Here is a 12072-nt window from a genome sequence, read left to right as displayed (position 1 = left end):
ACTCAGACAAGTGTGAGGTGTTGCATTTTGGAAGGACCAATCAAGGTAGGACATACAGACAGACAGACATACTTTATTGATCCCGAGGGAAATTGGGTTTTGTTACAGCCGCACCAACCAAGAATAGTGAAGAAATATAGCAATATAAAACCAAAAATAATTAAATAATAATAAGTTAATCATGCCAAGTGGAAATAGGTCCAGGACCAGCCTATTGGCTCAGGGTGTCTGACACTCCGAGGGAAGAGTTGTAAGGTTTGATGGCCAGAGGCAGGAATGACTTCCTATGACGCTCAGTGTTACATCTCGGTGGAATGAGTCTCTGGCTGAATGTACTCCTGTGCCTAACCAGTACATTATGGAGTGGATGGGAGTCATTGTCCAAGATGGCATGCAACTTGGACAGCATCCTCTTTTCAGACACCACCGTCAGCCGCAACTTGGACAGCATCCTCTTTTCAGACACCACCGTCACAGAGTCCAGTTCCACCCCCACAACATCACTGGCCTTACGAATGAGTTTGTTGATTCTGTTGGTGTCTGCTACCCTCAGCCTGCTGCCCCAGCACACAACAGCAAACATGATAGCACTGGCCACCACAGCCTTGTAGAACATCCTCAGCATCATCTGGCAGATGTTAAAGGACCACAGTAAATGGTAGGACACTGAGGAGTGTGGAGGAACAAAGGGATCTAGGAGTTCAGATACATAATTCCCTAGAAGTGGTGTCACAGGTAGACAGGGTTGTAAAGGTGGCTTTTGGCATCCTGACATTCATAAATCAAAGTATTGAGTACTGTATAGAAGTTGGGATGTTATGGTGAGGTTGTATAAGACATTGGTGAGGCCAAATTTGGAGTATTGTGCACAGTTCTGGTCACCTAACTATAGGAAGGTTATCAGTAAGATTGAAAGAGTGCAGAGAAGATTTACTAGGATGTTGCCGGGTCTTCAGGAGTTGAGTTACAGGGAATGATTGAACAGATTAGGACTTTATTCCTTGGATCATAGAAAGATGAGGGGGGATTTGATAGAGGTTTACAAAATTATGAGGGGTATAGACAGAGGAAATGCGAATAGGCTCTTTCCACTTAGATTAAATGAGATAAATACGAGAGGACATGGCTTTAGGGTAAAAGGGGAAAGGTTAAGGGGGAACATTAGGGGGAACTTCTTCATTTAGAGAGTGGTGGGGGTGTGGAATGAGCTGCCATCTGATGGGCAAATGCAGGCTCACTTTTAAGTTTTAAGAATAAATTGGATAGATACATGGATAGATAGATAGATAGATACTTTATTCATCCCCATGGGGAAATTCAACTTTTTTTCCAATGTCCCATACACTTGTTGTAGCAAAACTAATTACATACAATACTTAACTCAGTAAAAAATATGATATGCATCTAAATCACTATCTCAAAAAGCATTAATAATAGCTTTTAAAAAGTTCTTAAGTCCTGGCGGTAGAATTGTAAAGCCTAAAGGCATTGGGGAGTATTGACCTCTTCATCCTGTCTGAGGAGCATTGCATCGATAGTAACCTGTCGCTGAAACTGCTTCTCTGTCTCTGGATGGTGCTATGTAGAGGATGTTCAGAGTTATCCATAATTGACCGTAGCCTACTCAGCGCCCTTCGCTCAGCTACCGATGTTAAACTCTCGAGTACTTTGCCCACGACAGAGCCCGCCTTCCTTACCAGCTTATTAAGACGTGAGGCGTCCCTCTTCTTAATGCTTCCTCCCCAACACGCCACCACAAAGAAGAGGGCGCTCTCCACAACTGACCTATAGAACATCTTCAGCATCTCACTACAGACATTGAATGACGCCAACCTTCTTAGGAAGTACAGTCGACTCTGTGCCTTCCTGCACAAGGCATCTGTGTTGGCAGTCCAGTCTAGCTTCTCGTCTAACTGTACTCCCAGATACTTGTAGGTCTTAACCTGCTCCACACATTCTCCATTAATGATCACTGGCTCCATATGAGGCCTAGATCTCCTAAAGTCCACCACCATCTCCTTGGTCTTGGTGATATTGAGACGCAGGTAGTTTGAGTTGCACCATATCACAAAGTCCTGTATCAGTTTCCTATACTCCTCCTCCTGTCCATTCCTGACACATCCCACTATGGCCATGTCATCAGCGAACTTCTGCACATGGCAGGACTCCAAGTTATATTGGAAGTCTGATGTGTACAGGGTGAACAGGACCGGAGAGAGTACGGTTCCCTGCGAGAGGTCTGGAGGGTTATGGACTGGGTTCAGGTCAATGGGACTAACGGAATAAAGTTTCGGCACAGACATTGAAGTAGATTTTCAAAGCTAGAAGAGAGATTTAGGCCAGTTAGAAGAGTGGGCTGAAAGATGGCAGATGGAGTTTAATGCTGATAAGTGTGAGGTGCTACAGTTTGGTAGGAATAATCAAAATAGGACATACACAGTAAATGGTAGGGCATTGAATAATGCAGTAGAACAGAGTGATCTAGGAATAATGGTGCATAGTTCCCTGAAGGTGGAATCTCATGTGGATAGGGTGGTGAAGAAAGCTTTTGGTATGCTGGCCTTTATAAATCAGAGCATTGAGTATAGGAGTTGGAATGTAATGTTAATATTGTACAAGGCATTGGTAAGGCCAAATTTGGAGTATTGTGTACAGTTCTGGTCACCGAATTATAGTAAAGATGTCAACAAAATAGAGAGAGTACAGAGGAGATTTACTAGAATGTTACCTGGGTTTCAGCACCTAAGTTACAGGGAAAGATTGAACAAGTTAGGTCTTTATTCTTTGGAGCATAGAAGGTTGAGGGGGGACTTGATAGAGGTATTTAAAATTATGAGGGGGATAGATAGAGTTGACATTGATAGGCTTTTTCCATTGAGAGTAGGGGGGATTCAAACAAGAGGACATGAGTTGAGAGTTAGGGGGCAAAAGTTTAGAGGTAACACGAGTGGGAATTTCTTTACTCAGAGAGTGGTAGCTGTGTGGAACGAGCTTCCAGTAGAAGTGGTAGAGGCAGGGTCGATATTGTCATTTAAAGTAAAATTGGATAGGTATATGGACAGGAAAGGAATAGAGGGTTATGGGCTGGTCAGTGGGACTAGGTGAGAGTAAGCGTTCGGCACGGACTAGAAGGGCCAAGATGGCCAGTTTCCGTGCTGTCGTATTCTATGATTTATAGAAAAATAAAAAACAATGCTGAGCACAATAGTTCAGAACAGTGTTGTGCCTGCACTCCATTCCTCACAATCAGTGCACAGTGGAATTGCAGACCAGAAAGACTGTCTCTGTGCTTTCCATTACACACAAGCAGCTATGGATGTTGCATGATTGAGGAGTATAAACAGCAAATAGACTAAATTGATCCCTTGACAAATATTAATTCAACACTCAAATCCTGCAACAGTAACAAATGAAACTCATTTTTCTGAATTAAATTGTTTCATAGACTTGGCCTCAATTGATTTGTAATGGATAAAAAATGAATTTGTGACAAAGCTCAAACAATATCACTAAGCATTCACTAAGTCTGCAGATGTACTGCAAAAAAACAATACAACCAGCATGTCTGCTCTTTATATTGTGGAATCTTACAATGAAATCAGCAGACAGAAGCATCAGTACAAAATTCTGCACAAGTTTCTATTCTCCATGGCTACTAACTGCCTGCCTTAGCAACTACAAAAGAGTCTTTACACCAAAATGAAATTTAAACTGCAATGAGAGAATGTTCTTGGCTAAAGTGGCACACTGCTAAATTTCCGCATGCACATGTTAAAACATCAAATTCAAGCTGTCACCTCATCCCACGACTTTTCCTTTTTAAAGTTTTTGAAGTTTTGAAACTCTTAAGTGCTTTTAAACTTTTTACTGAAATATCAATAGCTGGACTACACACACACACACACACACACACACACACACACACACACACACACACACACACACACACACACACACACACACACACACACACACACATTACACATTCAAGCAATGTGTCCTACAGATTATTGAAAGCACTTACTGTGCAGACTTTAGAAATTTCAGCTCGGATTTGAACCAGGTCCTCCTGCAGAAGCCGCTGCTGATAGGCTATTTTCTCGGTGTGGTTTGGTTGTCCTTTATACTGATCCAGTTGTCTATGAGTTACCTCCAACACCGATTCAAGTTTATCCTGAGGTGACAAAACAAATTAGAATTTTGTAGCTGTCTTGATCTTTTAACTCTCATGTGAAAATAAAGTTATGTCCACTTTCCTCAAGACCTAGATTTCTCTACAGGGTACAGCAACAAATGGACATTTCAAAGCTATACAGAAGCAGCAAATCATTCATTCACTGAAATAGAATGGAAAAGATAACGGCATCCAGTGGAGAGAAAGTTGAACATAAGAATTCGAATTACTGCTTAAAAAGATACAGTGATAAGTATAACAAATGGCCCAGAAGGTAATGCAAAAAAAGTCATATTTATTAGATGTGGACATATACAAAGGAAGTTCTGATCAATCTGTAGACAACATCAAAACAGTACACAGCTCCGCATGCTGAACATCACTGGTGATAGTAAAATTACCACCCTAAGTAAACTTGTCAAACCTGCCTCTACCACTTCTTCTGGAAGCTCGTTCCACACAGCTACCACTCTCTGAGTAAAGAAATTCCCCCTCATGTTACCCCTACACTTATGCCCCTTAACTCTCAACTCATGTCCTCTTGTTTGAATCTCCCTTACTCTCAATGGAAAAAGCCTATCCATGTTAACTCTATCTATCCTCCTCATAATTTTAAATACCTCTATCAAGTCCCCCCTCAACCTTCTATCCTCCAAATAATAAAGACCTAACTTGTACAACCTTTCTCTGTAACTTAGGTGCTGAAACCTATGTAACTTTCTAGTAAATCTCCTCTGTACTCTCTCTATTTTGTTGACATCTTTGCTATAATTCGGTGACCAGAACTGTACACAATACTCCAAATTTGGCCTTACCAATGCCTTGTACAATTTTAACATTACCTCCCAACTCCTATACTCAATGCTCTGATTTATAAAGGCCAGCATACCAAAAGTTTTCTTCACCACCCTATCCACATGAGATTCCACCTTCAGGGAACTATGCACCATTATTCCTAGATCACTCTGTTCTACAACTACAATTCTTACGTCTTAGTGGCGTTGAGTGCAAGATTGTTGCTGTGACAGCATTCAGCTAGCTGATGTTTCTCGCGCTGTACGCCTCCTCATCACCATCTGAAAATTTTGTCAACAGTAGTTGTGTCGACAACAAATTTATAGATGGCATTTGAACTGTGCCTTGTCGCTCAGTCATAGGTGTAGAGAGAGTAGAGCAGCTTCCTTAACGTGCGCCAGTGTTAATTATCAGCAAGTTGGAGATATTACTTCTGATCCACACAGACTGTGGTCTTCTTCACAGAGAGTCAAAGGTCGAGTTGTAGATAGAGGTACAGTCGCCAGGTTTTGGAGCTTCTTGATCAGAACAGTAGGAATGATTGTATTAAACTCTATGCTGTAGTCAATAAACAGCAGCCTGACATAAGTATTAGTATTGTCTAGGTGATCCAGGGCTGCACGAAGAGCCAATGAGATTGCATCCTCTGTAGACCTACTGTGGCGATAGGCAAATTGCAGCGGTGTAATGCTCTGTTGCAGAGCACTATAAACATAGCCACACTATTTCCTACACTGCAGAGAGACTAATCGAATGGGTCAATATTCTCAAGTGAATATGGTAGCCTCATTGAAACATGAAATTTTTAATGTGGTACATGCTCGAACCTGTTCACCCGGGCTGAAAGTCCAGGAATACGTTCCACAGATACAAGTGGAAGGCAGCAAAATATATTTCAGACCGATATGCAAAGAAACTGGTTCCTTCTCCTCCTTGTCAATCATTTTACATCCACACCCCACCTCTTCCTGAAAAAGGACTGGAATTCTCCATTGATATTTACACTCAGAACCATGATTGTGCCTAGTAAAAGGACTTTGGGAAGACATGGGAAGTTGTTGATAGACTTCAATGCAATTTTGTTGAATGACAAATGCAAATTCAAGATGCTGCTGAGACCAATCCTGCTTACTATTTCATATCTTATATGCTTTTCTTGGCTCTTTGAGGAATACCTTATCTATCTTCAGCTGACGAACTTTTGCTTCCAGATCTTGAAGACTTTTGTCTCGTTCACAAAGCCTAGTCAACTTAGCCTGGAAGCAGAAAGAATGAATATTAATGAAACAGTACTAAAAATTGGATACTTCTTTGACATTATTTCTGATGGGATTAGAAACAGTGGAATATTTAACAATCCGTAAAATTAAACACAACAGTATTAATGAAAATTATTCTGGTTAACAGGCACATTTTGCACACAAGAATGAGAAGAACAGTTATGAGCTGTGAATCCAACCTCAAGATACAAGGATGCCTTTTTGAACAGAGGTGAGGAGGAATTTCTTCAGCCAGAAGGAGGTGAATCTGTGGAATTCATTACTACAGATGGCTGTGGAGACCAACTCATTGGGTATATTTAAAGTGGAGGGTGATAGGTTCTTGAAGAATAAGTGTATCAAAGGTTACCAGGACAAGGCAGGAGAATGGGGTTGGAAGGAATAATAAACCAGACATGAAGGAATGGCAGAGCAGACATAGTGTGCTGAGTGGCCTAATTCTGTTCCAATGTCTTACAGTCTTTTTGCCTACTTAGTGCTCGAGTCTGTGCCAGTTGTTGAAAGGACAAAATAGCATAAAAGCAAAAAGTGAACAGTAATAAAATAAATATAGAAAAAAAAACTGGAAATCCGAAAAGAAAACCACTTTCAAATTACAATCAAAAAATCCAAAAACTGCAAATGCCAGAAATCAAAAATAAAAATTGAAAATGCTGGAAATACTCAGATCAGGTCAAATCTGCAGAGGGAGATTCAGAACTTGAGGGGAAAAAAGTCAACATTTCAGGCTTGAGTCCTCTTAATTTTCCATTTCAGATGAAAGAAACCATATGAACTTCCAGATGCAGAGAAGATGGGGTAGGGATGAGTGAACAAAGGGAATATTGCTAAGAGATTAAATTAATTCATGTGACAGAACCAGAAGTCACTTCTTTGTCTGTGTTAAGTGTTGTTAATAGCAGGGCTATGGTACATGGCTAGCTGGACAGGTAAAACTAGTGGGGAGAGAAAAACCAAGCCAGAATTCAGATGGATGACTGTCAAAAATGGCCAGTTCTGATACAGACAGAAAGAAGCAAGTTACCTGAAGTTTGAGAAATCAATAGTCAGGAGGGCTGCAAAGTGCTGTTTTTTTTAAACTGACATTGGGCCTTAATGTAATAGTGCATTGTGGCTACCCAACTGTACTGGGTTTCTCCAAAGTACATTCTCTCCTCTGCAGAGGGAAAAAAACAAAAGTGGATTCACTGAAAACTTTGCAGAGTGGCAGAGTTCAGTCTCGCCACTTTAATTATCTGCGCCACTCTAATCTATCTGTTTGTGGCCTCCTGCACAGTTACAGAAAACTCCAATGTACCTGTTGACCTGCTGAGTTTTCCAGCATTTTATGATCTTATTCAGACCTCAACATTGGCAGTTTTCTTTTGTTTTTCCAATTCTAATTACAACTGCATTTGGTTGAAGTTCGCTAATGTTAAATCTACCATTGAATGCAATATTAAAGTACGCAAGGATCTTGTTATTGGCTTAAACTTCTTAATTTCAATCTCACCCATTGTCATCAACTCAGGCGAAGAGAGAAGGCTGCACAACCACTATTACTGCTCTGGCCCAGCTGAGTTCCAGAGAAGATCAGGTCAGCCTGTGAAATCCCCGCATATAGCCTACCTGCACTTGAACTGTACAATTCAATAGCACATAATATTGGGTAGCCTCTACCTCTATGAAAGAAAATGGAGGGTGAAAGTAGACTCACGTCAGCGTTGCTTTCTGCAATTTTAACTGGCTTCACAGCACGTCTAACTGGTTCTTGCCCTGTCACCTGGCATAAGATGAAAAAAAGGATAAAAGCAAGCAATGAAATAGTAGAGCAGCAATAGCGAACTTAGAATGTGTTTTAATGCTAAAGTCACCTTATACCAAATAGATAAAACTCCATGTGGGAGGTGCTCTTTATTTAGCAGATTTCTCAGTGATAATAAACCTGATTTGTATTCAGGGATCTAGGAAAAGTATAGCAAAAGGAAGGAATTGTAAAGAGAGAGCACAATACCGAAGGAGTATTGCCAGCAAAATAAACAGCAAGTGAACCATAAAGTTTTTAACCAATATTTAGAAAGAAACCACTCCACAAGCAAGTACTTCCTAAATAATTATTATTAGCCTTTCAAGATTAGACCAGAATATTCGCCACACAATGAAGCAGTGCATGGGATAACGGTGGGATTGTCACAATTGGTCTTGGAGCCAATGGAAGAGGTTGAGAGAGGGTGGCAGAGTGCAGATTAAGAACACACCAGAGTCCCCACTCTTGATTAAATCCCGATGACTTGTGCTAGAAAGTACATGCCTGTGTCCATTTGCAAAAAAAAAACGAAGTTCAGAAAAGATGCACTTGCTGCTCGTGTTTGATTTGTCCTTGGCCATCGACAGGCATCATCTATCATCAAGCATGCTAATGCCCTAGGTAAGATTGTGAAAGAAGGATCTGCAAGTCACCAATAACAGAATATCCGCAGATGCTGGAAATCAAAGTAATACACTCAAAATGCTGGAGGAACTCTGCAGGCCAAGCAGCTCCTAAGGGAAAGAGTGAACAGATGATGTTTCGGGCTGAGAAGTCTTCAACAGGACTGGTGAAGGGTCTCAGCCCGAAACGTCCACTGTTTACTCTTTTCCATAGATGCTGCCTGACCTGCTGAGTTCCTCCGGCATTTTGTGCGTACAACTCTGCAAGTGTTTATTTGTTATTTCTAACAACTTCTAATCTTCGTGAGCAGGACCTGGACAGAATGCTGGTAACTGGGCGTTCAAAGCTCAGTATGACCTGATTTTGTCAGGAGAGGAATAGTTTGGAAATTTCATGAATTTATAAAACTACAGACCATCATGTGATGTAAATTTAACAGAGGAATTCTTTAATTTGACATAACTAAAGTAGCAATAATAAACATATGGCAATTATGAAACCATAATCTCTCCCGCATAATGCACATCTTACCTTGATAATGTTTAAATTTTGCTTGTGTGTGTGTGGTTAACCTCAAACTGCATTAAAATGAATCCATACTTCTGTCCCCAAATAACATTCAATTTGGTAGAAAAACATTGTATGCACTCTGTCTCTTCACATTATTAAAGCCATCTACCAAAACTAGCCTCCAATTAACTTGGCACCTGCAAGCATTTTTACACGGCATCCAGAATCGTCCAACTTAATTAATATAAATGGTTGTAACAAATAAGACTACCTAGCAGAATTAATCTTAATTTCATACCACTGTATCTTTGTGCTGAAGTAGCGTAGGTAAAACTGAACAAACAAAAATGTTATGGCACACGTTAAAATGCTACATCTTGCCATGGGAAGCATGCCACATGTTGCTTAAAATGCCTTCCTTAAAGGGGCAATGTCTTATGGCAAAGTTCATCAAATGATGCAAGTGTGAGCATGTTGGCATGAGCAAGTTTGTGAGTCGATACATGCATGTGCAAAAATTGCAAATTAGGTTCATCCTGATGAAGTCACAGGAGATACAATGTTGCATTTCAATTCAATTTGTATGGTTGAGGTACACTTCTAGAATCAGAAGAGTTTTGCCAATTTTCCCCCATCTACGATGCCCCTTTAATGAAATCACTCATTCTCACAAGGTAAGTATGAGCACAATTAAATTTAACAAAGTCTTGAACATTATAAAGTAAACCCAGTTTGTAGCCTGAAATGGAAGATCAATCTTTGAAAGCAATATTTTAATTTCACAGAAATGACCAAATCACTGAGAAACAGGACACACTGATTTCTAAACATTGAATATTCATCCATGGTAGAAAGCAAGCTGTTGATGGAATAGCTGCATGACTTTTTCTTAATTTACAGCTGGAACAAGCAGCCTTACTTGGAGACAGGGTCGAAATCTTGGTGTGACTTTCGTTACCATTCTGTGAATCATGTTGATCAAAGGTACATTAGATTTGATCTGTTCCAAACATAAGAGGAATATATTGCATTACAATAACAGGAACACCTTCCCCAGAGCAACATTATGTCATGAAAGGTGTCTGGGAAAAATCCATTCAATCATAGTTTATGCTGAATCTATTAAGTATGAAGAAGTAATCACAATATTGCATATATTGTCATCACAATAGTTATCAATAATCCTCCAGAAGTTAATCTAATTATTTCCTCCATCTTGCTGATATCTGCAGTGCTTCAGATTTTCCTTGAAATTTTGGTAAATTTTCTTTGTACTGTGACTGCCATCAATCAATTAATAAAAATGGTCTGTGACCTTATAAAAGAGCAAAAAGGATTTTCTTTTTTTCAGTTATGTAGAGTCAACACGCTTAACAGCAATTGATAGTGCCAAGTACATTGAGGTCCATTTTCCTGTTTCTGAGACGAGATGCTGACCAAGTCCCAGAAAATAACTTCTAAAGAGCTTTAACAGTATTAATCAACAAGGTTCTCACTAGTCAATGAGAAACCACCAACTGAATAGATTCAAACAAAACTTTAACCAGTATCTGGGCACCAATTCTCAATTTGATTCAGAGACCAAAACTCAAAACGTGGACCTCTTATTCTGCAGAATATTCTGTAATGCCACTCAAAGCCATCAGCTTACATAACATGTGAGCCTAAACATTGTTACTGGAGTCTTAAAATCCAAATTGTTGCAGTGTTTAGATTGGATAATACTTATCCATGATAATGAATCCCCAACTGTGGGCCATTGGAGGGTCAGCTGGTTTCTAACACATGCAGATTAATATGTATGCTTTCAGTTTAGAAAAAAGGTAGAGATTAAACTTAAACATATCTGATCTCCCATTCCACTATAGCACACATTGAATGCAAGTGTTGAACATAACATTATGACAAAGACAACAGGCATAAGTAGCATTTATTTGAATGGGATTACTGGTCTTAATTCAAGGGCAAGTAAGGGCGAATGGTTTATTTTTCCTCTTTTTGCTACTAGTAGTCTAAATTATCTTAATTGTATCGGACCACAAAGCACTCCAGCGTCTGGTGAAAACTGCCCAGCGGATTATCAGCACCCAATTGCCCACCATTCAGAACATCTACCATAAACGCTGCCTGGGAAGGGCGAAAAGCATTATCAAGGATGCATCTCTCCCTAAACATGAACTTTTTACTCTCCTCTCATCCGGTAGGCACTACAGGAGCCTTGGCTCCTGCACCAGCAGACACAGTAAGAGCTTCTTCCCTGTGACCCTGCTGAACCTCACATCACAGCGCTAAGCTGTATTGCACCCATATTGTACTGTCTCAGTACTTTTATATTTGTGTGCTGTAGCACTTACTTTTTATTCGCAGTTGTTTTGTAAACAACACTATTCTATGCATTTCTGGTTAGATGCTAACTGCATTTCATTGGCTTTGTATCTGTACTCGGCACAATGACAATAAAGTTGAATCTAATCTAATCTTAGTGCTTCTTTTGAAGTAGATATGCTTTTGAACCAGGACACTTAAAAAGTAAAAAAAATAACTCTGGAAGTAGTTTGGAAATCGTCCTAGACCATTATTTTTGGCCTGCTCTGTCCATGGGATGGCCACAATATCTGTACAAGTTGAGTGAAACAATAGCATCACAAATAGAAAATGTGGCCCTAGGAAACCCACTTGGGAGGGAGAGTGGGCTGGGGGTTACCAGGGGTGGTATATTCAATAAAATCAGGGTGAATGAGTCTTCTGCTACGTTCCGCCTGTTGACTTTATATGAACTGGTATGGTTAATGATTCTCTTCCTTCGGGTAGTGTTTCTCCAAAACTTCACTTCAACAATTGCATACTATTACTTCAAAAACAACAGAACCATTGCTTGAGTTATCTTCAAGCATTCTTTCCTC

The 12072-nt window shown here is 40.0% G+C and overlaps 1 protein-coding gene across 17 annotated transcripts in view; it reads right to left on the bottom strand.

The window, feature by feature from the left end:
* plekha7b (pleckstrin homology domain containing, family A member 7b) overlaps positions 1 to 12072 on the bottom strand; it is a 401998-nt gene that overhangs the window by 47962 nt on the left and 341964 nt on the right. For 12 of the 17 annotated variants that reach the window (XM_073049397.1, XM_073049398.1, XM_073049399.1 and 9 more), the window contains 4 exons: positions 10089 to 10169; positions 7946 to 8011; positions 6145 to 6225; positions 4025 to 4174 (listed from right to left, as the gene is read on the bottom strand). In XM_073049397.1, the coding sequence (XP_072905498.1) occupies positions 4025 to 4174; positions 6145 to 6225; positions 7946 to 8011; positions 10089 to 10169 (378 nt within the window). The remainder of the gene's footprint in view (positions 1 to 4024; positions 4175 to 6144; positions 6226 to 7945; positions 8012 to 10088; positions 10170 to 12072) is intronic. The other 5 variants (XM_073049400.1, XM_073049405.1, XM_073049406.1 and 2 more) reach the window with 2 other exon arrangements.

The sequence above is a fragment of the Hemitrygon akajei genome, chromosome 6, assembly GCF_048418815.1.
Source record: "Hemitrygon akajei chromosome 6, sHemAka1.3, whole genome shotgun sequence".
In the NCBI taxonomy this organism is placed as follows: Eukaryota; Metazoa; Chordata; class Chondrichthyes; order Myliobatiformes; family Dasyatidae; genus Hemitrygon; species Hemitrygon akajei.
This window is presented reverse-complemented; position numbering and strand designations above follow the sequence as displayed.